The following is a 27,432-nucleotide window of genomic DNA, read 5'->3' as shown; positions in this document are numbered from 1 at the left end:
AGAGTATCTACAGCTGCTTACTTGGATTTGGACACTTTCTAGTGAAATGTACTTCTTATCCACAGTTGTAACAAACATAGTTCCTGTCCTGTTGTTGCTGTTGTCTGGCCCACCCGTCAGCACTGGCTCCCCCTCATCTTCCTCTACCCCTTCCCATTACCCTCTGTCCATCATTTTGAGGTCTTCCCTGAACCGGCCCCCGCTGGCCCTCTCCTTGATAAAAAAGCCAGCTGTGTAGCTTGTAACTTGGCTTTTCTATTCTGTTTTGTCTTGTCTTCTTGAGGCAGTTGTTGCCTCTCAGTGTGTTTACAGTGTTCAATAACCACTTGTAGACTGGTAGTTTCCCAGCCAATGCAGGTCGTTTTAACCTGTTTAACAAGGGCTGGCTAAAGTACATTCATTAGGGCAGCCTTCAAGAGGCTGTCGTAGTCATCATTGCGGCGGCCATTAGTCATTGGTTTGAGCCCGCTATGCTTACCGTAGCAGGTCTCCAGCCTATGTTTGTAATCTTCCAACGACTCTTTATCTTTCTCCGTGCAACTATGGATAACTGCCCAATCAGTCATGGGTGGGTAATGTTCTTTTATACGATCACACAGTGTAGCCAGTTGGGTCTGATAGGCTCCACCCTCTTCCCAATGGTAATTTTCATCAAAGCCTCCCTCCACGTCCGCCCATTGCAGCCCCATCTTGATATTGCAAATGTGTGTGATCTCAGCTTCAGATGGCTTGAACAGCCGGGTCATCTTCAGTAGCTGTGTGGTAAAATCACCAGCTTCCTTTGTAGGATCTGGAAGCTTTTTAGCAATGTCCTGGATGTCCATGAGCGGGTGCCAATCGTCACGGCCCTCTTCACCATCCGCAGGTTGCGGTTGTGGATTAGGGAATGTTACAAGAGGTGCCTGAAGAAAGGTTGTGTTTGGGTCCCCTTTTTTAACCTGTTCTGGTCGTGATCGTTGGGGGTGAGGGACTTGGCTGCATGGTAGGGGTCGACGTTGATGGTGGACTAAGTACCCAGAGTCCATCAACACCAGAGACGGGACTCAATGTGGGCGGTGCACGAAACGGATTTCCACAGCTCATGTGCTGCCTCCAAGGGGTCTGCTGGTAGAGCTGCGTGGGGGCAACGAAAGCACACCATGGAATAATCTGAGTACAGCGCTCAGCCACCAAAACAAGCCATACAGATACCCGCCATGTTGTGGAGTCAACAGAAGTCAGAAAAAGCATTATAAATATTCACTTACCTTTGATGATCTTCATCGGAATGCACTCCCAGGAATCCCAGTTCCACAATAAATGTTTGTTTTGTTCGATAAAGTCCATCATTTATGTCCAAATACTTTCTTTTTGTTCCCGCGTTTAGTTCACAAATCCAAATTCACAAGGCGCAGGTACTTAGTCCAGACGAAAAGTCAAAACAGTTCCATTACAGTTTGTAGAAACATGTCAAACGATGTATAGAATCAATCTTTAGGATGTTTTTATCATAAATCTTCAATAATATTCCAACCAGACAATTCATTTTTCTTTAACGAGGACTGAAAGGGAACGCAGCTCGCTCTTACTGCAGTGCGAGTGACTTAGCTCATGGCATTCTGCTAGACCCCTTAGTCAAACAGCTCTTATTCGCTCCAGTAGAAGTAGAAGCCCGAAACAAGGTTCTAAAGACTGTTGACATCTAGTGGAAGCCTTGGGAAGTGTAACCAGACCAAATTTACATTGTATCTTGGATAGGTAAACACTTGAAAACCTACAAACCTCAGATTTTCCACTTCCTGGTTGGATTTCTTCTCAGGTTCTGTTATACTCACAGACATAATTCAAACAGTTTTAGAATCTTCAGAGTGTTTTCTATCCAAATCTACTATTGATATGCATATCTTAGCTTCTGGGCCTGAGTAGCAGGCAGTTTACTCTGGGCACCTTATTCATCCAAGCTACTCAATACTGCCCCCCAGCCATAAGAAGCTAAGGCTTCCCACTCCCAATTTCTAAACTTACCCTGATAACAAAACGTAGCTCAATGTGCCTTTTAAGAGAACTGCTACTGTTCGGAGTGGTACCTGTTCCAGAATGTCCCTGCCACATTTATCTGCCATTATTTTCATTAGCTGATCGGGCAGGCAAGGTCCTCCCTTGCTGCTCTTGGCTCCCATTGTGAAACTCCACTATACACACACACACACACACACACCCACACACACTCAAACACAAACACACAAAACATCTGTGTTTAATTAGGAACATCTTCCTTTCTTATAATTCCTAAAATAGTTTTTATATGTACAGTTGAAGTCAGAAGTGTATATACACCTTAGCCAAATACATTTAAAATCAGTTTTTCAGAATTTCTGACATTACTCCGAGTAAAAATTCCCTTTCTTAGGTCAGGTAGGATCACCACTTTATTTTAAGAATGTGAAATGTCAGAATAATAGTAGAGAGAATGATGTATTTCAGCTTTTATTTCTTTCATCACATTCCCAGTGGGTCAGAAGTTTACATACACTCAATGAGTATTTGGTAGCATTGCCTTTAAATGGTTTAACTTGGGTCAAACGTTTCCCACTAAAAGTTGGGTGAATTTTGTCCCATTCCTTCTGACAGAGCTGGTGTAACTGAGTCAGGTTTGTAGGCCTCCTTGCTCGTACACTCTTTTTCAGTTCTGCCCACAAATTTTCAATGGGATTGAGGTCAGGGCTTTGTGATTGCCACTCCAATACCTTGACTTTGTTGTCCTTAAGCCATTTTGCCACAACTTTGGAAGTATGCTTGGGGTCATTGTCCATTTAGAAGACCCATTTGCGACCAAGCTTTAACTTTCTGACTGATGTCTTGAGATGTTGCTTCAATATATCCACATCATTTTCCTCCCTCATGATGCCATTTATTTTGTGAAGTACACCAGCCCTTCCTGCAGCAAAGCACCCCTACAACATGATGCTGCCACCCCCATGCTTCACGGTTGGGATAGTGTTCTTCGGCTTGCAAGCATCCGGTCACGTTCTGACCTTAGTTCTTTTGTTATGTCTTTGTTTTAGTATGGTCAGGGCGTGAGTTGGGTGGGTTGTCTATGTTAGTTTTTCTATGTTTTGCTATTTCTGTGTTTGACCTGGTATGGTTCTCAATCAGAGGCAGCTGTCAATCGTTGTCCCTAATTGAGAACCATATTTAGGGAGCCTGTTTTCTATTGTGTTTGGTGGGTGATTATTTTCTGTTTTCTGTTTTGTGTCTACACCAGACAGGACTGTTTCATTTCGTTCATTCTCCTTATGTTGTTTAGTGGTCTCGTGATAATAAATTATCAATATGGACACTTACCACACTGCACCTTGGTCCCCACCTTCTTCCACCAACCACGGCCGCTACACCTCCCCCTTTTTCCTCCAAACATAACAATGGTCATTATGGCCAAGCTGTTCTATTTTTGTTTCATCAGACCAGAGGACATTTCTCCAAAAAGTACAATCTTTGTCCCCAGGTGCAGTTGCAAACTGTAGTCTGGCTTTTTTTATGGTGGTTTTGGAGCAGTGGCGTCTTCCTTGCTGAGCGGCCATTCAGGTTATGTCGATATAGGACTTGTTTTACTGTGGATATAGATACTTTTGTACCTGTTGCCTCCAGCATTTTTACTTTGCTGTTGTTCTGTGATTGATTTGCACTTTTTGCACCAAAGTACATTCATCTCTAGGAGACAGAACGCGTCTCCTTCCTGGGCAGTATGACTGCTGCGTGGTCCCATGGTGTTTATACTTGCGTACTATTGTTTCTACAGATGAACATGGTTTCTTCAGGCATTTGGAAATTGCTCCCCAGGATCAACCAGACTTGTGGAAGTCTACAATTTTTTTTCTGAGGTCTTGGCTGATTTCTTTAGATTTTTCCATGATGTCAAGCAAAGAGGCACTGAGTTTGAAGGTATGCCTTGAAATACATCCACAGGTACACCTCCAATTGACTCAAATGATGTCAATTAGCCTATCGGAAGCTTCTGAAGCCATGACATAATTTTCTGGAATTTTCCAAGCTGTTTAAAGGCACAGTCAATTTAGTGTATGTAAACTTCTGACCCACTGGAATTGTGATACAGTGAATTATAAGTGAAATAATCTGTCTGTAAACAATTGTTGGGAAAATTACTTGTCATGCACGAAGTAGATAACCGACTTCCTAAAACTATAGTTTGTTAACAAGAAATATGTGGAGTGGTTGAAAAACGAGTTTTAATGACTCCAGCCTAAGTGTATGTAAACTTCCGACTTCAACTGTATATATATATATATATATATATATATATATTCTTAATTATTATATGTAATATTTTATTTTATACCCACATGGTAGTTTCTCTTAAGCAAATATCTGTAGTAGGTTTTACATTCATAGCTGGTTTCCCAATCATAACCAACTGTTTTACCACTACACTGATTAATTAATTTTCTTTTACAATATTTTATTAACCTGCAGGAATATTTTCTTATTTCTATCTCAGAATTGTGCCCTGGGATCACATTACTCGTAACCGTGTCATGTCGTTCCATGGCCACTTCTCTGCTTCAACAGATAAACACAACCCCTGACTCTGATCAGGATACTTCTGCTTCAACAAAAAGATCCCACCCTACTTCAACAGGATGTTTGCCCTAAAATGACTTCTTTAATTAAAGATATCTCTGTTTTATTATAAGATTTCCTAATGAAAGATTCTAGGACATCCGCTATTCAGAAATAACTCTGCTACAACAATGTTTCTAACTAGGGGTATATTTTGCTCCAACAAAAGACCTCATGTGCACAACCTGTTGCCAGAACAGGATTTTCTATGATGTTTAAAAGAAAATCAGTCTCACCCTATAATTTATTTTATCTGTCTGGAATGGCGTATCCACTCACTGACGCTCCCTGCCGGTCCGAGGCGGGTCCCTTTCTGATCCATTTTAGTTCGAGTGTGGGCTCCCTTGCGCGCAGTTAACCTCGGTCTCCTCAGGAGCAATCAGCAAGCGGAGTTAGCCATCTCATCCTCATCGCCAAATTGTGGTAGATTCCTTTTGCAACACCTTTATTATAAGATTTGCAAAAATGAAGCAATCAACCATTACCAAGAATGGTTCAGAGTTGAAAGATTAACAAACATAGTCATGTCTCTGCTTTTATAGAAAAAGCACAACCTCTTTTGTCTATGTAGCAGTTTAGCAGATGTATAGAACAGGGGCGGAACATAGTGTAAAAGGCGATTGGTCTGTGCAGATTAAGATAGCCCAAGGCTGATAATACGAGGGCTGAACCGTATAGCTGCGTTTTGGCACAGTTCTCACCATAATGTGCTCCTTCCTGCAAGGCTCCACACAGCTTACTTTCTGTAGATAGTAAACTCACGGGATATCTCACATGCTGCGGTCGCACCTAACGGATCTTAGCTCTACGCCCAGTATTATGACTAAGTCACATAAAGACACGTCTGTATCAGGTTAGAAAAAGCACTAGCATATCACAGGAGACTATTCTTTAAGCAGCAAAACAAGGGATAGCATGACTAATTATGTAATTTTCCACGGCATTAGTAGAGTGACTCTCCTGAGCACCCAATTACATTACCACTGATGCTGTAGGCTGCCCTGCACCTGTGATTACTGCTGATTAGTTGATGAAGGCACCTTGATGCTGAAACGTTGGTAAATACCCATTAAATTGCTGGGAGATTATACATGGAGTGTGCAACTTTCTTTATTTTGAAACTGCTGATTAGTTGCAATGATTTGTAATCATTGTCGTCATCACCCATACCATTGATTTGCCGTACTTAATAAGTAATTCAATATGCAATACATGACAGATTACAAATTCAACCTGCCATAATAGGTTAGAGGTCAGGTCAATATTGAGTTTATTAGACTATTTTACTCAGTGACATGCCATTCCAAAAGCATGTGATTATTGTAGCCTAATGCCAAAGTGGTGGTCAAACCTACGACTAGCCACCATTGCCACTAGTAATAATCCTTTATCCACTTTGGCTCTGTGCATCAATACCTATTGACCCTTGACTGATGAAACAGCAATTGTGATTGATGAGATAGGATGTCATTCGTACTCCCAGGACAGCTGTCACTAAGGGCAGAGATTAGGATCACACTTCCAGTCGTTCCCTCCACTTTTCATCCTATTTTTCCTCTCTTCCAGGGCAGAATAATCAAGGACATTACCTCAACATCTGTTGCCTGAGGCCCTACCATCAGCTAATATGCCTGACTGCATTCACTGTGGAGCCATTACTTGTAATAGCAAAACAATCAGGCTTTATGGCCCTATACGACGACGTACAATGGAATGGAGGCCGCATGTAATTTAATTCTTAAGGGATTGGCTCCACACATTAAGTCTTTGCCTGCAGCATACACACTGTACAGGCTCAACAGAGATGGAAATGGTGGTATGATAATGGCAATAACTGGGCTCAGTGGAGCCAGCGATAAAGTAGGAATTGAATGGATGACCTAGGGCGGCTGGACTCTCACTCTGCGCCTCATTGATTTACTGTAGAGAGCTTCCTGCTTCATTCTGAGGGACATATTGGTGTGGGAGAAATCCACGTGTTCATTTGATTAGAACCTATGTTAGCACACCCAGCCCTGAGGCCTTTTATTCAGGGTGTGGTTTGTAATTTAAGTTTGATGTATTGACATTTGATTGGTATTTGGTTAATAATAGTTCAAAACCTTTCAAAAGCTGCAGGGAAAAACTTAGTTAGTTGGACTTCAATATCCTGTTAAAAGGTCAGAACCAAATACAAAGAGACAAGCCTTAAAAAATACTATTGCTCTATGCTTAAAACTTCTTAAGGATCAGTGGGACGCTGATGGCAGAGCGCCAAATTCAAATTAAATTACTATTAATATTTAACTTTCATGAAATCACAAGCGCAATACATCAAAATAAAGCTTAACTTGTTGTTAATCCATCTGCCATGTCAGACTTCAAAAAGGCTTTACAGCGAAAGAAAACCATTCGATTATCTGAGGACAGCGCTCAGTACACAAAACATTACAAACAGTTAGCGGCCAAGTAGATTAGTCACGAAAGTCAGAAATAGCAATAAAATGAATCACTTACCTTTGATGTTCTTCGAATGGCTGCACTCACAAGACTCCCAGTTACACAATAAATGTTTGTTTTGTTCGACAAAGTCCCTCTTTATATCCAAAAACCTCCATTTTGTTGGCGTGTTTTGTTCAGTAATCCAATGGCTCAAATGCGGTCACAAGAGGCAGACAAAAATTCCAAATAGTATCCATAAAGTTTGTAGAAACATGTCAAACGATGGTTATAATCAATCCTCAGGTTGTTTTTGCCTAAATAATCGATAATATTTCAACAGGACAATAGCGTCGTCAATATAAAATAAAAACAAGAAAGGCGCACTCTCGGGATTGCACACCAAACAGGTTGGGGACTTTCCACTGGCCTCTCATTGAAACGGCTAATTCTCCCTCATTTTTCAGAACAAAGGACTGAAACAATGTCTAAAGACTGTTCATGGCTAGTGGAAGCCATAGGGAATGGAATCTGGGTCCTATCCCTTTAAATGGTGGATAGGCTTTCAATGGAAAAACACCCATTTCAAAAGAATAGCACTTCCTGGATGGATTTTCCTCAGGTGGTTTTTGCATGCCATTTCAGTTCTGTTATACTCACAGACATTATTTTAACAGTTTTGGAATCTTTAGAGTGTTTTCTATCCAAATCTAACAATTATATGCATATCCTAGCTTCTGGGCCTGAATAGCAAGCAGTTTACTTTGAACACGCTTTTCATTCAAAATAACGAATGCTGCCCCCTATCCAAAAAAAGTTAAAGAGAGTCTGTTGTTAGCCTATGGGAGATACAGTGCATTCGGAAAGTATTCAGAAAAATACTTATTCTAAAATTGATTACATTCAATGTTTTCCTCATCAATCTACAAACAATACTCTATAATGCCAAAACCAAAACCCCATATTTAGACTCTGTGGAGATGGGAGAACCTTCCAGAAGCACAACCATCTCTGCAGCACTCCACCACCTATCAAGCCTTTATGGTGGAGTGGCCAGACGGAAGTCACTCAACAGTAAAAAGCACATGACAGTCCGCTTGGAGTTTGCCAAAGGCACCTAAAGGACTCAGACCATGAGAAACAAGATTCTCTGGTCTGATGAAGTTGAACTCTTTGGCCTGAACGCCAAGCATCACGTCTGGAGGAAACCTGGCACATCCCTACGGTGAAGCATGGTGGTGATACATCATGCTGTGAGGATGTTTTTCAGCGGCAGGGACTGGGAGACTAGTCAGGATCGAGGGAAAGATGAACGGAGCAAAGTACAAAGACGTCCTTGATGAAAACCTGCTCCAGAGCGCTCAGGACCTCAGACTTTACAAATGCACTGTATCTATAGTATGGGCTCTTGAATGCAGTGTGTAACAAATAATTTTCTCTTTATTGGTTCTGTGATGTTCCTATAGCAGTAATGAAAACAATACATGATAGTCTCTGGATGACAAATGTTTCTGTGTACTCTTGGTACCCTAAGCGGTTGTTGATCCACTGAGGCAGCCAGGTAAGATGATAATTTAACACCCTATTACTGCCCGGAGAGTTATGTACAGGTTTATGAGGGCATTTGTGATAAATCATGGCTGCTGCACACTACAACCACATGTAGTACATCAAGAAGAAACATAACAACTTCCTGCAAAGTATACCATAGCACAACAGTGTTAAAAAGTACAATGATGTATAGTACACAACAGCTAAAGTGGATCCTTAGTAAATCGGCAGACACTAAAACCCCATTCCCTTGTCAATCTTATTGAGTTAGACTGCTGTGGGAGAGCGTCCTTTACTTCAGCACTAATATCCAAATAACTTCTGGTAGGGAGGGAGAGGGCTTGAAATTAAGTTGTGGGCTGTAAAACTGTTAGCTTTAATGTTGACTTTCATATGCATCCATGATGAGAGAGGTATTTAAAAGGCAGTGATTATACCGTTTGAATGGTTTCTGTAATGCTTAACCGTTTATCGACAGCCTAACGCTCTGGTGCTCAGTCTCTCAGCCTGGTCTCATAGACTAGATGTAACATAGTAAATGTATGATATATAATGTTTGGTATGGTTACATTAGACAGAAGGTTACTTTAGGCTATTTTAGATCATGAGAAACTCTGCAACTACTTACTACTTTTTAGCTACTTTGCAACTACTTAGCATATTAGCTAACCCTTCCCCTTACCCTAACATAGGACTGTTACTGTGACCGTATTACCGCCACACCAGTGGTGACGAGTCATAATCACAGTCAAATTCCATGTGACAGTTTAGACACGGAAGCTCTGATGCTGCTGACGGTCATTAGTGGTCTACCAATATGCTAACTGCCTGGTACTCAGCAATCTATTGTCCCTCTAATCACTCTGACATGAATGCAAATGTGGTCGAAAATCGAAATCAAACACTTCATGAGAGCCCATGAGCTAATGTTGTACAACATTTCTAAAGGCTATGGAATTGCATGAGAAAACAGAGTTTTGGTGGCCTCTATTAAAAAGAGGAGGATCCCGTCAGCTTTCTATAGGCTAGGCCTACTATATTTATTGATCCCCTTTTGATGGGTGACACTATTAGCCTGTCACTTGTGAATGACATATTATAACTATTGAATGATGGCCAGCGTGTGCAGTAAGGCAAGAAACAGTGCATGCCTTTTTTTGTGAATTGTTCAAATCGTAGACATAAACCTCATATAGCCTAGCCCATAGGCCTGTATGTTTTGATAAGGTTTGTATCACAACTAAAGTGGCCAAATAACTTCTCAAAATTAAGCACATTAATCTGCTTTACAACCGGGGTAGAGCCTAACTGGTAAACACAGGCAACAGTGAATTTCAAATTTGGTGAAGATAATTTTCACCATAAAAAAATACACCTTTATAATAAAGCATTACATGCATAATTACATTTGCGGTCACTTTTGAGAATGGTGATTTCCCGCTAATTGATTGCATTTTGGAACATTCGCGCTTGTAGCCTACTGCCAGGTGTGCGTTGCTGCGCTTATAACGTGAAGAAATAGCCTAATAGTTTATCAATGTTTTAAACTAAACGTTCTGATCTGTTGCATCAGCCTCATTGCTTTTAAACACCTTTTTGATGCTAGTGGTTGTTTTCATTTGGGAGTTGACCAATTGAATAGGTCTCTTTTGTACTATGAGGGATTGTAGATTGACATACGCTAATGCTTTTTCTGTTCGTTAGGCCTACTCATCTTGTTGGTTGACAAAAAGTAAATGTGGACAGTTCTTCCTTCTAACATCTTCAATATGCACCTCGGATGTGCGCAGTTGCGTCCCCAATGTGTCTGTCTTCACTGTGAGAAGGACCCAATCTCATGATGGGCTTTGGCTAATAAGAATTGAGATATCTGAGAGAGCCATGTGAGTGAGAGGTGCTTTGGACCCTAACCTTAACCTTTTAAGCTAAGCCTTCCACTAACCCTAACCTTAACCCTTTAATCTAACTCCTAAAAGTAGCCCTAACCTTATCCATATCCCCTAACCTAGCTGAAGTTAGCCAGCTAGCTAATGTCAGCATTAGCCACTTAGCCACCTAGCTAACATCAGCCACAACAAATCAGAATTCATAACATATCAAACGTTTGGCAAATTCGTAACATGTACATTTTGCAAATTTGGCACATATCATACAAATTGTAATTCGAAACATCCACAAATTAATACATACCATACGAAATGTAACATATCATAGTATATAGAGCATCTGGGACTTACGTACAGAATAATACGAAATGCTCTGAGACCAGGTTGAGTGTTTGCACACTCAGCCCCAAAAGTGGTTGTCTCAGGAGCAGCACGCTACACTGTGCCTTTTAGTCCTGTGTCTGGGGGAGCAGGAACGGGAGAGGTACACTCTTCGGCTGTCCCCATAGTATAACCCTTTTTATTCCATGTAGAACCTTTTTTGGTTCCATGTAGAACTCTTTTGGGTTCCACGTAGAACCCTCTGTGTAAAGGGTTCTACATGGAACTCAAAAGGCTTCTACCTGGAACAAAAAATTGTTATTCAAAGGGTTCTCCTATGGGGACAGCCAAAGAACCCTTTACGGTTCTAGATAGCACCTTTTTTTCCTAAGAGTGTAGTGACTGGTTTAAAGCAGGAGAGCAGTAGTGTAAGCTGAAATGAGAGCTTTGTTTGAAATGTTTCCACCTGCGTGTTGACACAACCTAACAGCTCATTTCCACTCCGACTGTTCCTCCAAATCATATTAATGAGTAAAGTAAAGTCAGACATACTAAACAGTAGGGATCCCCCACGGGGTCCTTGTCTTTGCTTTCTGTTTTTAACGATGGCTGTCACCCTCTGGCTGTCACGCTCTGCAGACACTGAGTCTATTTCTCAGCTTTGTTATGCTTGATATACAGACTACTGTTGTAATTTACAGTAACCGCAATCAAATTCAACAATCAAAGATGCCACACGTTGTTGGTATTAACACACCTACAGTAGATCTCTAGGAGTGAGGCAGGCGTTTTGACTAACTATCTTATCTTTCTAGGCTTTACCTTAGACCACCTCTGTCTGTCACTATCGCTTTATTGTTGTCCGGTGTTGTTAAAAAGTATATTTTTGCTGTCATGGTGTTTTTTCAACAGACTCCAGGTTTTCGTGTTATCTGTATTGGACCTCAGGAATATAATCTCAGAGAGGATGCTGGACCAGTGAGGCAGAGCAGAGTGGGCCTGCGCTCCGACAGGCAGAGGCCTGTTTTATAGCTCCTATTACGGACATGGTTAGCTCAATCCATCATCCACGCCAACTAATGATTGCTACCATACATCCTATGTAGCACAATTCTTTTAAGGACAGGGAAGTTGAAGCCCATTCATCTTGCTGCTCTGGACTAATAGCGGTTTGACAACTGGTACAGAGGCAATTCTTCTCCCCACTATAACATTAACGGACCAGCTCTGAAATGGAACTGGGCCTCGTTTCCCAGTAACTTAAGCATTACAATGATTGTAGCAGGTACATCGTTATTTACGAGCCAACTTTTTAAGAGTTTTTCCCAAACAAGCATGTAGAGAGAAAATTCGCTAAGTGCATCGTTAGACCATGTGTCGATACTGACAGGATCAAACGAAAAGCAGTGCTGCCCTCGGATCAGCTTCCTCCATTCAAATCTTACCTTAACATTAGAATCATTCCCACCTATTGCTGCAAATAGTCTATTGAGGCGGCTTATTATACTTACCCAACTACTTCCGGGTTGGAGCGAGCGGTCGCATCCGCACTTCGGTCCGCAGGTAGTATTTATTTTATTTATTTCACCTTTATTTAACCAGGTAGGCTAGTTGAGAACAAGTTCTCATTTGCAACTGCGACCTGGCCAAGATAAAGCATAGCAGTGTGAACAGACAACACAGAGTTACACATGGATTAAGCAATTAACAAGTCAATAACACAGTAGAAAAAAAAAAAAGGGCAGTCTATATACAATGTGTGCAAAAGGCATGAGGAGGTAGGCGAATAATACAATTTTGCAGATTAACACTGGGGTGATAAATGATCAGATGGTCATGTACAGGTAGAGATATTGGTGTGAAAAAGAGCAGAAAAGTAAATAAATAAATAAAAAAAACAGTATAAAAACAGTATGGGGATGAGGTAGGTGAAAATGGGTGGGCTATTTACCAATAGACTATGTACAGCTGCAGCGATCGGTTAGCTGCTCGGATAGCTGATGTTTGAAGTTGGTGAGGGAGATAAAAGTCTCCAACTTCAGCGATTTTTGCAGTTCGTTCCAGTCACAGGCAGCAGAGTACTGGAACGAAAGGCGGCCAAATGAGGTGTTGGCTTTAGGGATGATCAGTGAGATACACCTGCTGGAGCGTGTGCTACGGATGGGTGTTGCCATCGTGACCAGTGAACTGAGATAAGGCGGAGCTTTACCTAGCATGGACTTGTAGATGACCTGGAGCCAGTGGGTCTGGCGACGAATATGTAGCGAGGGCCAGCCGACTAGAGCATACAAGTCGCAGTGGTGGGTGGTATAAGGTGCTTTGGTGACAAAACGGATGGCACTATGATAGACTGCATCCAGTTTGCTGAGTAGAGTGTTGGAAGCCATTTTGTAGATGACATCGCCGAAATCGAGGATCTGTAGGATAGTCAGTTTTACTAGGGTAAGCTTGGCGGCGTGAGTGAAGGAGGCTTTGTTGCGGAATAGAAAGCCGACTCTTGATTTGATTTTCGATTGGAGATGTTTGATGTGAGTCTGGAAGGAGAGTTTGCAGTCTAGCCAGACACCTAGGTACTTATAGATGTCCACATATTCAAGGTCGGAACCATCCAGGGTGGTGATGCTAGTCGGGCATGCGGGTGCAGGCAGCGATCGGTTGAAAAGCATGCATTTGGTTTTACTCGCGTTTAAGAGCAGTTGGAGGCCACGGAAGGAGTGCTGTATGGCATTGAAGCTCGTTGGAGGTTAGATAGCACAGTGTCCAATGACGGGCCGAAAGTATATAGAATGGTGTCGTCTGCGTAGAGGTGGATCAGGGAATCGCCCGCAGCAAGAGCAACATCATTGATATATACAGAGAAAAGAGTCGGCCCGAGAATTGAACCCTGTGGCACCCCATAGAGACTGCCAGAGGACCGGACAGCATACCCTCCGATTTGACACACTGAACTCTGTCTGCAAAGTAATTGGTGAACCAGGCAAGGCAGTCATCCGAGAAACCGAGGCTATTGAGTCTGCCGATAAGAATATGGTGATTGACAGAGTCGAAAGCCTTGGCGAGGTCGATGAAGACGGCTGCACAGTACTGTCTTTTATCGATGGCGGTTATGATATCGTTTAGTACCTTGAGCGTGGCTGAGGTGCACCCGTGACCGGCTCGGAAACCAGATTGCACAGCGGAGAAGGTACGGTGGGATTCGAGATGGTCAGTGACCTGTTTGTTGACTTGGCTTTCGAAGACCTTAGATAGGCAGGGCAGGATGGATATAGGTCTATAGCAGTTTGGGTCCAGGGTGTCTCCCCCTTTGAAGAGGGGGATGACTGCGGCAGCTTTCCAATCCTTGGGGATCTCAGACGATATGAAAGAGAGGTTGAACAGGCTGGTAATAGGGGTTGCGACAATGGCGGCAGATAGTATAACTTATATAAATGTATAACTTTTCATTACATTTCATTATAGTACAACGGTTTGATTTGTCTAATCTTAGCAATTTCTTCTTAGCTAGCTACATAGCCGTCATTGTATCAAAGATAATTGCGTAATTATCCTATTTCGTCGTCCTAACGTAGTCTACACTGCTATCTGCCCAGCAGCTAGCCAGCTAGCAAACGAATAAACTACCGAATAGCAGCACTGTAGAAACTATTACACTCAACTGAACGACTTGATTAGTGTAGTGTTAGCTAGCTACATAGTTGTCTTTGCTGTCTTCGTATCCAAGATAATTGTGTAGTTTAGAGTGTGTAGTTTTAGAGTGATTATCTTAATTTACCGAGGTTAGCTAGCCAGCTATTTGTCGTCCTTAACGTAGGAGACACTGCTAGCTAGCCAACAGCTAGCCAACGTCTACCGAATAGAACTTCCGCACTCAACAACCCGGTCGCATTCCGCTTCACTCCACAGGTAGTATCACATTTTCATTTCATTTCAGTTCAGTACAACGGTTTGATTTGTTTGAACGGTTTGATTTGTTTGATACATAGCCGTCTTTGTATCAAAGATAATTGTGTAGTCTAGAGCGATTTTCTAGGTTAGCTAGCCAGCTATTGTCGTTCTTTTAACGCAACGTAACGTAATTAACACTGCTAGCTAGCCAGCTAGCCCCCGAATAGCAGCACTGTAGAAACTATTACACTCAACGGAACAACTTGATTAGTGTAGTGTCAACAACGCAGCCACTGCCAGCCAGCCTACAAAGTCAACAATGCAGCCACTGCCAGCTAGCCCACTTCAGCAGTACTGTATAATTTTAATCATTTTAGTCAATAAGATTCTTGCTACGTAAGCTTAACTTTCTGAACATTCGAGACGTGTAGTCCACTTGTCATTCCAATCTCCTTTGCATTAGCGTAGCCTCTTCCTGTAGCCTGTCAACTATGTGTCTGTCTATCCCTGTTCTCTCCTCTCTGCACAGACCATACAAACGCTCCACACCGCGTGGCCGCGGCCTCCCTAATCTGGTGGTCCCAGCGTGCACGACCCACGTGGAGTTCCAGGTCTCCGGTAGCCTCTGGAACTGCCGATCTGCGGCCAACAAGGCAGAGTTCATCTCAGCCTATGCTTCCCTCCAGTCCCTCGACTTCTTGGCACTGACGGAAACATGGATCACCACAGATAACACTGCTACTCCTACTGCTCTCTCTTCGTCCGCCCACGTGTTCTCGCACACCCCGAGAGCTTCTGGTCAGCGGGGTGGTGGCACCGGGATCCTCATCTCTCCCAAGTGGTCATTCTCTCTTTCTCCGCTTACCCATCTGTCTATCGCCTCCTTTGAATTCCATGCTGTCACAGTTACCAGCCCTTTCAAGCTTAACATCCTTATCATTTATCGCCCTCCAGGTTCCCTCGGAGAGTTCATCAATGAGCTTGATGCCTTGATAAGCTCCTTTCCTGAAGACGGCTCACCTCTCACAGTTCTGGGCGACTTTAACCTCCCCCACGCCTACCTTTGACTCATTCCTCTCTGCCTCCTTCTTTCCACTCCTCTCCTCTTTTGACCTCACCCTCTCACCTTCCCCCTACTCACAAGGCAGGCAATACGCTCGACCTCATCTTTACTAGATGCTGTTCTTCCACTAACCTCATTGCAACTCCCTCCAAGTCTCCGACCACTACCTTGTATCCTTTTCCCTCTCGCTCTCATCCAACACTTCCCACACTGCCCCTACTCGGATGGTATCGCGCCGTCCCAACCTTCGCTCTCTCTCCCCCGCTACTCTCTCCTCTTCCATCCTATCATCTCTTCCCTCTGCTCAAACCTTCTCCAACCTATCTCCTGATTCTGCCTCCTCAACCCTCCTCTCCTCCCTTTCTGCATCCTTTGACTCTCTATGTCCCCTATCCTCCAGGCCGGCTCGGTCCTCCCTCCCGCTCCGTGGCTCGACGACTCATTGCGAGCTCACAGAACAGGGCTCCGGGCAGCCGAGCGGAAATGCAGGAAAACTCGCCTCCCTGCAGACCTGGCATCCTTTCACTCCCTCCTCTCTACATTTTCCTCTTCTGTCTCTGCTGCTAAAGCCACTTTCTACCACTCTAAATTCCAAGCATCTGCCTCTAACCCTAGGAAGCTCTTTGCCACCTTCTCCTCCCTCCTGAATCCTCCTCCCCCCTCCTCCCTCTCTGCAGATGACTTCGTCAACCATTTTGAAAAGAAGGTCGACGACATCCGATCCTCGTTTGCTAAGTCAAACGACACCGCTGGTTCTGCTCACACTGCCCTACCCTGTGCTCTGACCTCTTTCTCCCCTCTCCTCCAGATGAAATCTCGCGTCTTGTGACGGCCGGCCGCCCAACAACCTGCCCGCTTGACCCTATCCCCTCCTCTCTTCTCCAGACCATTTCCGGAGACCTTCTCCCTTACCTCACCTCGCTCATCAACTCATCCCTGACCGCTGGCTACGTCCCTTCCGTCTTCAAGAGAGCGAGAGTTGCACCCCTTCTGAAAAACCTACACTCGATCCCTCCGATGTCAACAACTACAGACCAGTATGCCTTCTTTCTTTTCTCTCCAAAACTCTTGAACGTGCCGTCCTTGGCCAGCTCTCCCGCTATCTCTCTCAGAATGACCTTCTTGATCCAAATCAGTCAGGTTTCAAGACTAGTCATTCAACTGAGACTGCTCTTCTCTGTATCACGGCGGCGCTCCGCACTGCTAAAGCTAACTCTCTCTCCTCTGCTCTCATCCTTCTAGACCTATCGGCTGCCTTCGATACTGTGAACCATCAGATCCTCCTCTCCACCCTCTCCGAGTTGGGCATCTCCGGCGCGGCCCACGCTTGGATTGCGTCCTACCTGACAGGTCGCTCCTACCAGGTGGCGTGGCGAGAATCTGTCTCCTCACCACGTGCTCTCACCACTGGTGTCCCCCAGGGCTCTGTTCTAGGCCCTCTCCTATTCTCGCTATACACCAAGTCACTTGGCTCTGTCATAACCTCACATGGTCTCTCCTATCATTGCTATGCAGACGACACACAATTAATCTTCTCCTTTCCCCCTTCTGATGACCAGGTGGCGAATCGCATCTCTGCATGTCTGGCAGACATATCAGTGTGGATGACGGATCACCACCTCAAGCTGAACCTCGGCAAGACGGAGCTGCTCTTCCTCCCGGGGAAGGACTGCCCGTTCCATGATCTCGCCATCACGGTTGACAACTCCATTGTGTCCTCCTCCCAGAGCGCTAAGAACCTTGGCGTGATCCTGGACAACACCCTGTCGTTCTCAAATAACATCAAGGCGGTGGCCCGTTCCTGTAGGTTCATGCTCTACAACATCCGCAGAGTACGACCCTGCCTCACACAGGAAGCGGCGCAGGTCCTAATCCAGGCACTTGTCATCTCCCGTCTGGATTACTGCAACTCGCTGTTGGCTGGGTTCCCTGCCTGTGCCATTAAACCCCTACAACTCATCCAGAACGCCGCAGCCCGTCTGGTGTTCAACCTTCCCAAGTTCTCTCACGTCACCCCGCTCCTCCGCTCTCTCCACTGGCTTCCAGTTGAAGCTCGCATCCGCTACAAGACCATGGTGCTTGCCTACGGAGCTGTGAGGGGAACGGCACCTCAGTACCTCCAGGCTCTGATCAGGCCCTACACCCAAACAAGGGCACTGCGTTCATCCACCTCTGGTCTGCTCGCCTCCCTACCACTGAGGAAGTACAGTTCCCGCTCAGCCCAGTCAAAACTGTTCGCTGCTCTGGCCCCCCAATGGTGGAACAAACTCCCTCACGACGCCAGGACAGCGGAGTCAATCACCACCTTCCGGAGACACCTGAAACCCCACCTCTTTAAGGAATAACTAGGATAGGATAAAGTAATCCTTCTCACCCCCCCTTAAAAGATTTAGATGCACTATTGTAAAGTGGCTGTTCCACTGGATGTCATAAGGTGAATGCACCAATTTGTAAGTCGCTCTGGATAAGAGCGTCTGCTAAATGACTTAAATGTAAATGTAAATGATAATGCAGTAAATCACAGATTGGGCACATCATTGCGCACATGTTGTCACACATCATGAAACACATTGAGGCACAAATTACAGACAGTAGCCTAGTCTCAAAGTAGAACTCAATTGGTTGAACATGAAATTGATTTTCAATATGATTTAAATAGCCCATAGTATATAGATTCATGTAGACTATCTTTTAATACAGTCATTTCGGTTTTCTTTTGAAACATAATTTTATTCTTCACTTGTTTGTAAGAATTGCAAAAATTTTAGCAACTTTGTATTTGTAGCAGTGGTGTAAAGTACTTAAATAAAAATTACTTTAAAGTACTACTTAAAGGAAAACACCACCCAAAGACTATCTTTTGGTATTTGTTTCATTAGACCATTGTTGATATAGTCCCAAAAGGTTTTGCTTGTCAGCAATCAAGTTTTCAAGATATGTGACTTTCAAAATAAAGAAATCATCCCTGTATGATGCATTTCCATCATATGATGCCCCGTTTGCATCATATGATACAAAATGCATCGTACGGGATGATTTCTATATTTTGAATGTTACATATCTTGAAACTTGATTGCTGACAAGCAAAACATTTGGGTGGAGTTTTCCTTTAAATTGTTTTTTTTAGGGTATCTGTACCTTACTATTTATATTTTTTACAACTTTTACTTCACTTCATTTCTAAAGAAAATAGTGTAATTTTTATTCCATATATTTTCCCTGACACCCAAAAGTACTTGATACATGTTGAATGCTTAGCAGGACAGGAAAAATTATCAAGTTCACACACTTATCAAGAGAACATCCCTGGTCATCCTACTGCCTCAGACCAGGCAGACTCACTAAACACACATGCTTCGTTTGTAAATTAAATTAAATTTTGTCTGAGTGTTGGAGTGTGCCCCTGGCTATCTCTACATTGAAAAACAAAACAATGGTGCCATCTGATTTGCTTAATATAAGGAATTTGAAATAATGTATACTTTTACTTTTGATACTTAGTATATTTAAAACCAAATGCTTTTGGACTTTTATTTTAATGGGTCTTTCAATCTTACTTGAGTAATTTTCTATTAAGGTATTTTTACTTTAATTCAAGTATGACAATTGGATACATTTTCCAACACTGATTTGTAGTCAACTTTGTTCTGAAGTTATCTGGGAAGCGAGGCCCTGATCTGCATCTCTACTTCTACCCTCTAAACCAAACCTAAAGTTCCCTGCCACAGCTGTGTGTGTAGACTTGCACACTAAGACTCATTAGTCATTGCAAACATGTCACAATCTATTTGCAAATGTACTTTTAAACTGCAATTAATTGTAGCAGCTGGAGTGGAGTATTTATAACCCAAGTAGAATACTAATGAAAACAGCTCTGCTTGACCAATTATACCACATTTTTCATACACAACATTTACTCTGTGTGTGTGTGTGCAGTGTCAAATCAAAGTGTATTTGTCACATGCACAGGATACAGCAGGTGTAAACAGTAGGGTGAAATGCTAACTTGTTTTCTCTTGAGAGCTCTAATGCAGTATTAGATATCAAAGGTAAGAAAATAAGATAAAATACAAACCCACAACAAATAAAAAAAACACAAAAATGTACTCTATAAACAGGGTCAGTACCAATAACTTATCAATGTGCAAGGATATTGGTGGTAGTTTAGGTAGATATGTACAAGTAACCAAGTGTAAAAATGTCTGTTAGCAGGAAAAATAAAAATGATAATACAGTTTTTTTTTAATTGCTTTGGTGGAGTTTTGTGGTATATTTTCACAACAGATCATCAACAAGGCAGTTGTTTCAGAGCTCTAAGCACATTTTAATTGACTAAGTACAACACACAAAATCATACAGTCACTTTTTCACCAAATTTAGTCAGTGTTTAATCTAGAAATACATGTTCCACATTCCAATGCATTTTCATGTAAAGTAATAGCTTTTCACAATGCAATGCTCACTTTACTTTTGATGTGATTCTCTTCACTTTAGTTAAAATACGTTTTACTATTACTTAAGCCAACTGATATTTTAAAAAATGGTCTTCATTCTACACACGATACCCCATACTGAAAAAGTGAAAACAGGTTTTTATAAAGAGAAATACCTTATTTACAAAAGTATTGTTATGCGACTCCATTGACCATCCTTGAGATTTTCTACAACTTAATTGGAGATCACCTGTGGTAAATTCAATTGATTGGACATGATTTGGAGAGGTCAAAGGTAATGTCCATAGAGCTCCAAGACAGGATTGTGTCGAGGCACAGATCTGGGGAAGGGTACCAAAACATTTCTGCAGCATTGAAGGTCCCCAAGAACACAGTGGTCACCATCATTCTTAAATGGAAGATGTTTGGAACATCCAATACTCTTCCTGTCAACTCCTTATATAGACAGGTGTGTGCCTTTCCCAATCAATCGTATTTACCACAGGTGGACTCCAATAAAGTTGTAGTAACATCTCAAAGATGATTCATGGAAACAGGATGCATCTGCGCTCAATTTTGAGTCTCATAGCAAAGCGTCTGAGTAGTTATGTAAATAAGCTTTTTTTGTTTTTATTTTTTATAAATGACAACAACAGATAACAACTGATTCCACTTCGAAACACCATTTCGATGAATTTTATAATGTGAAATCATATCAATCCAGTCATGACTGATTCAATCTTAATTATCCCTCCCTCTCACTCTCTCCATCTAGCCTTCGTTCTAAGCTGTGCCTTCCCTAAGGAGCCAGCCAATGGGGAAGTATCAGTGACTCACCTCCATGCTGGGGGAGAAGCCTACTTCCAGTGTCTGACCGGATACCAGCTGCAAGGCCCCACCATGCTCACCTGTCGCAACGCCACTACACCTTACTGGAGTGGCAAGGAGCCCAAATGCCTGGGTAAGAGCCAACAACACTGCTTCCTTCCTGCCAAACACACACACAAACACACACACACACACACACACACACACTGTTAAGGCTTCTAGGAAAAGTGGGTGGAGGAGTCAGGCGCAGAGAGCAGGTTAGTTCCGAACGTGGACATGCCAAACACAAGGGCGCATGAAATAACCCGTCCAAACAAACAGGACTAAAACTGTGGGAAAAATAGAGACCACAAAATAATCAGACACCATGAACAGAGAACAAGCCCGCACAAAAGCCAGCGGGCCTAGTGCCCTTAAATAGCCTACAAACAAAACTTAACTCAAAACAGGTGTAACCAATTAGACCAAACTAACAGAAACAAAAGATTCGGCGGGATTCGTGACAGTACCTCCTCCCTGACGCGCGGCTCCCGCAGCGCGCCGACCCCGGCCTCGAGGGCGACCCGGAGGGCGGGGCACAGGGCGATCCGGGTGGAGGCGGTGGAAATCCCTCAAGAGGGAAGGATCTAAAATGTCCCTCCCCGGTACCCAGCACCTCTCCTCTGGACCGTACCCCTCCCAGTCCACGAGGTACTGCAGGCCCCTCACCCGGCGTCTCGAATCCAGAATAGCTCGTACTGTGTACGCCGGGGACCCCTCGATGTCCAGAGAGGGCGGAGAGACCTCCGGTACCTCACCTTCTTGTAGGGGACCAGCTACTACCGGCCTGAGGAGAGACAAATGAAACGAGGGGTTAATGCGATAGTAAGAGGGAAGTTGCAATCTATAACACACCTCGTTTATCCTCCTCAGGACTTTGAATGGCTCCATACACTGCGGCCCCAGCTTCCGGCAGGGCAGGCGGAGGGGCAGGTTTCGGCTCGAGAGCCAGACCCTGTCCCCTGGTGCGAACACAGGGGCCTTACTACGGTGGCGGTCAGCGCTCTTTTTCTGCCGTTCACTGGCCTGCCTGAGAGAATCCTGGACTGCCCGCCAGGTCTCTCTAGAGCGCTGTACCCACTCCTCCACCGCAGGAGCTTCGGTCTGACTCTGATGCCACGGAGCCAGGACTGGCTGGTAGCCCAGTACGCATTCGAATGGCGACATGTTCGTGGATGAGTGACGGAGTGAGTTTTGGGCCAACTCTGCCCACGGGACGTACCTCGCTCATTCTCCTGGCTAGTCCTGGCAATACGACCTCAGAAACCTACCCATTTCCTGGTTTACTCTCTCCACCTGCCCATTACTCTCGGGGTGATGACCAGAGGTAAGGCTGACAGAGACCCCCAGACGCTCCATAAACGCCCTCCAAACCCGGGACGTGAACTGGGGACCTCGATCAGATACGATGTCCTCCGGAACCCCGTAGTGCCGGAAGACTTGGGTAAATAGAGCCTCCGCAGTCTGTAGGGCCGTAGGGAGACCAGGCAATGGGAGGAGATGGCAGGACTTAGAGAACCTATCCACAACGACCAGAACGGTAGTGTTCCCCTGAGATGGGGGAAGATCAGTAAGAAAATCTACCGAGAGATGAGACCATGGCCGTTGTGGAACCAGGAGGGGTTGTAACTTCTCTCTAGGCAGATGCCTAGGATCCTTACTCTGAGCGCATACCGAACAGGAGGAGACATAGAGCTTCACGTCCTTAGCTAAGGTGGGCCACCAGTATTTCCCCCTAAGACCCCGCACTGTCCTCGCAATCCCCGGATGACCCGAAGAAGGTAGTGTGTGAGCCCACCGAATCAATTGATCACGGACACCAAGCGGCACGTACCTACGACCGGTCGGACACTGTGAAGGCGCAGGTTCAACCCTCAACGCCCGCTCGATGTCTGCGTCCACCTCCCATACCACCGGGGCCACCAGTCAAGAGGCTGGAAGGATGGGAGTAGGATCGATGGACCGGTCCTCTGTGTCATAGAGACGGGACAGCGCATCGGCCTTAGTGTTAAGGGAACCTGGTCTATAAGAACATGGCCCACCTAGCCTGACTTGGATTCAGTCTCCTCGCCGCTTGAATATACTCCAGATTGCGGTGGTCAATCCAGATGAGGAAAGGGTGTTTAGCCCCCTCAAGCCAGTGTCTCCACACCTTCAGGGCTTTTACCATAGCTAGTAAATCCCGGTCCCCCACATCATAGTTTCGCTCCGCCGGACCCAGCTTCTTAGAAAATAAAGAGCAGGGACGACGCTTCGGTGGCGTGCCCGAGCGCTGTGACAGCACGGCTCCAACCCCAGCCTTGGACGCATCCACCTCCACTATGAATGCTAACGAAGGGTCCGGATGCGCCAACACGGGAGCTTCAGTAAACAGCGCCTTCAACTGGTTGAAGGCTCCATCTGCCTCGGCCGACCACCGTAGACACACCGCCCCCCCCTTCAGCAGTGAGGTAATGGGCACGGCCACTTGGCCAAAACCCCGGATAAACCGCCGGTAGTAATTGGCAAACCCTAAAAACCACTGCACCTCCTTTACCGTGGTCAGAGTCAGCCAATTACGCATGGTGTTAACGCGGTCACACTCCATCACCACCCCCGAGGTGGAAATGCGATAACCCAGGAAGGAAACGGCTTGTTTGGAGAACACACATTTCTCAGCCTTGACGTATAGGTCATGCTGCAGCAGTCGCCCAAGGACCTTGCGCACCAGGGAGACATGCCAGGGAGACATGCGTGTGGCAGAATAGATCAAGATGTCATCAATATATACTACCACACCCTGCCCGTGCAAGTCCCTGAGAATCTCATCTACAAAGGATTGGAAGACAGCTGGAGCATTTTTCAACCCATACGGCATGACGAGGTACTCATAGTGGCCTGATGTGGTACTAAACGCTGTTTTCCACTCGTCTCCTCCCCGAATACGCACCAGATTATACGCGCTCCTGAGGTCCAGTTTTGTGAAGAAACGCACTCCGTGGAATGATTCCACCGCCGTAGCGATGAGAGGTAGCGGATAACTAAAACCCACTGTGATCGAATTGAGACCTCGATAATCAATGCATGGACGCAGACCTCCCTCCTTTTTCCTCACAAAAAATAAACTCGAGAAGACGGTTGACATGGAGGGCCGAATGTACCCCTGTCTCCGTGACATATGTCTCCATAGCCAACGTCTCCCCTGAGACAATGGGTACACGTGACTCCTGGGAAGTGCAGCGTTCCCACCGTCGATGGGGTGGTAATTTGGTCGCCCTTTTACTTACTAAAGGCATATTCTGGGGGAATGTGCACGGTGGAAACCTGGTCTGGACTCTCCACTGTCGTGGCACTGATGGAAACTCCTATACACCTACCTGAACACTCGTCTGACCACCCCTGAAGAGCCCCCTGTCTCCAGGAAATGAGGGGATTGTGAATAGCTACCCAGGGAACCCCCAACACCACTGGAAACCCAGGTGAATCAATAAGGTAGAAACTGATCTGCTCCCTATGATCCCCCTGCGTTACCATGTCCAGCGGAATCGTGGCCTCCCTGACCAGCCCTGACCCTAACGGTCGGCTATCTAAGGAGTGCACGGGGAAAGGTGGGTCTATCTCCACCAACGGAATACCCAACTTTATGGGCGAGTCCGCGATCCATAAAACTCCCAGCTGCGCCTGAATCGACTAGTGCCTTATGCTGGAGTGAGGGAAAAAACGCAGGGAAAAAAATAAACAAAAACATGTGTCCAACAGGGAGCTCTGGGCGAGTTTTGTGCATACTCACCTGGGGTGGCCGAGAAGTGTTCCGCCTACCATCTCGACTCCCAGAGGGACTCTTCCAGCACCGGTCCGAAGTGTGTCCTCTCCGGCCACAGTAGGCGCAGGAGGAGCCTAGATGCAGCTCCTCCCAACTCCATCGGAGTTGGAGCGGGAGGGCTGGGAGGTGGAATTGACAGGACCCCTTTGAACGCCCGCGGGCAGCTAGCAGGTTGTCCAGTCGGATCGACATGTCTATAAGTTCATCGAGGGAGAGTGTGGTGTCCCGACAAGCTAGCTCCCGGCGGACGTCCTCCCGGAAGCTGCATCAGTAATGGTCCATCAGGGCCCTGTCATTCCACCTCGCACCAGCAGCCAGGGTCCGGAACTCTAACGCGAAGTCCTGCGCTCTCCTCATCGCCTGTCTGAGGTGGAACAGTCGCCCACCCACCGCTCGGCCCTCTGGTGGGTGGTCGAACACAGCTCGAAAACGGCGGGTGAACTCCGGGTAGTGGTCCTGAGCCGAGTCCGGGCTGTTCCAGACAGCGTTGACCCAGTCCAGGGCCCTACTCGACAAACAGGAGATGAGGAGGATCACACTTTCCTCACCCGAGGGAGTCGGACGCATGGTAGCCAGGTAGAGCTCGAGCTGGAGCAAAAATCCCTGGCACCCAGTCGCCGCTCCATCGTACTCCCTCGGGGGGGTGAGACGCAATGTGCTGGACCCAGACAATGATGTTGGTGGAGTGGGTTGGGTCGTCTGTGTTGGAGCTGGGGTGGATGTCGGGAGACCACTCCTCTCCCATCGCTCCATCCTCTCCATCATCAGGACCGAACCGATCCGATGGAGGACGGCTGTGTGATGGAGGATGCGCTCCTCCATCGATGGAGGAGGGGTGGTTGCTGCTCCTGCTGACTCCATAGTGGTGCGGGCTTCTGTCACGGCTTCAATAAGTAGTGAGTGCAGGAGTCAGGCGCAGAGAGCAAGGTAGTTCAAAAGATATGGATCTTTAATATTTAAAAAAAAACAGAGAGACGGTCACGCCACACACACAAGGGCGTGTAAAGTCCCAGTCCAAACAAACAGGACGAAACTGATCGGAAAAAATAAACCACAAGAATAATCAAAAACCATAAACAGAAAAACAACACCAACAGAAAACAAGCCCGCACAATAGCCAGCAGGCCTAGTGCCCTTAAATAGCTTACAAACAAATCTTAACTCAAAACAGGTGTAAACAATTAGACCAAACTAACAGAAACAAAATAAAGGGAATCGATGCAGCTAGTAGGCCGGCGACGACGACTGCCGAGTGCCGCCCAAACAGGAAGAGGCACCATCTTCGACGGGATTCGTGACACACACATACTATACTTCCAGCGCCAACAGAGATGGCCGGCTCGCTTCGCATTCCTAGGAAACTTTTGTTTTTTCTGTGTTATTTCTTACATTGCTACCCCAGGAAATCGTAGGTTTTATTACATACAGTCTGGAGGAACTATTGGATATAAGAGCAACGTCAACTCACCAACATTACTGACGGAGCGGTCTTCTGGTCAGGCTCCGTAGACGGGCACATCGCGCACCGCTCCCGAGCATACTACTCGCCAATGTCCAGTCTCTTGACCAGAAGGTAGACGAAATCCAAGCAAGGGTTGCCTTCCATCAGAGACTGTAGAGTTATTTGTTTCACGGAAACATGGCTCACTCGACACATACTATCGGAGTTGGTATAGCCACCTGATTTCTTCACGCATCGCGCCAACAGAAACAAGCATCTCTCTGGTAAGAAGAAGGGCGGGGGTGTATGCCTTATGATTAACAAGACGTGGTGTGATCATAACAACATACTTTTGTTCATCTGACTTAGAATTCCTCACAATCAAATGCCGACCGCATAATCTACCAAGAGAATTCTCTTCGATCACAATCACAGTTGTGTATATTCCCCCCCAAGCAGACACATTGACGGCCCTGAAAATTTTTATTTGTCTCGATGTAAACTGGAAACCACATATCCTGAGGCTGCATTTATTGTAGCTGGGGATTTTAACAAGGCTAATCTGAAAACAAGGCTCCCTAAATTCTATTAGCATATTGATTGTACGACCCGGGCTGGCAAAACCCTGGATCATTGTTATTCTAACTTCCGAGACGCATATAAGGCCCTCCCCCGCCCTCCTTTCGGGAAAAGCTGACCACGACTCCATTTTGTTGCTCCTAGCCTATAGACAGAAAGTAAAACAGGAAGCACCCGTGCTCAGGTCTGTTCAACGCTGGTCCGACCAATCGGATTCCATGCTTCAAGATTGCTTCAATCACGTGGACTTGGGATATGATCCGCATAGCGTCAAACAACAACATTGATGAATACGCTGATTCGTTGAGCGAGTTTATTAGCAAGTGCATCGGTGATGTTGTACCCTCAGCGTCTATTACAACATTCCCAAACCAAAAACCGTGGATTGATGGCAGTGAATGGAAACATGACCGAACACAAACAGTGTAGCTATTCCCTCCGCATGGCAATCAAACAAGCTAAGCATCAGTATAGAGACAAAGTAGAGTCACAAATCAACGGCTCAGACACGAGAGGTATGTAGCAGGGTCTACAGTCAATCACCGACTACAAAATTAAAAATCCGCCCC

At 45.2% G+C, this 27,432-nt stretch overlaps 1 protein-coding gene across 5 annotated transcripts in view; it reads left to right on the top strand.

Annotated features, from left to right (window-relative positions):
• Positions 1-27,432, top strand: part of LOC115135716 (seizure protein 6 homolog) — a 242,173-nt gene that overhangs the window by 175,260 nt on the left and 39,481 nt on the right. For all 5 annotated transcript variants that reach the window (XR_003864518.2, XM_029670721.2, XM_029670717.2 and 2 more), the window contains exon 5: positions 20,950-21,135. Coding sequence is in view for 4 of the 5 variants with exons in the window: in XM_029670721.2 (XP_029526581.1) it covers positions 20,950-21,135 (186 nt within the window). In the remaining variant the exon portion in view is untranslated. The remainder of the gene's footprint in view (positions 1-20,949; positions 21,136-27,432) is intronic.

The sequence above is a fragment of the Oncorhynchus nerka genome, linkage group LG10, assembly GCF_034236695.1.
Source record: "Oncorhynchus nerka isolate Pitt River linkage group LG10, Oner_Uvic_2.0, whole genome shotgun sequence".
NCBI classification, from domain to species: Eukaryota; Metazoa; Chordata; class Actinopteri; order Salmoniformes; family Salmonidae; genus Oncorhynchus; species Oncorhynchus nerka.
The sequence above is the reverse complement of the archived record's forward strand: the minus strand, read 5'-3'. Positions and strand labels throughout refer to the sequence as shown.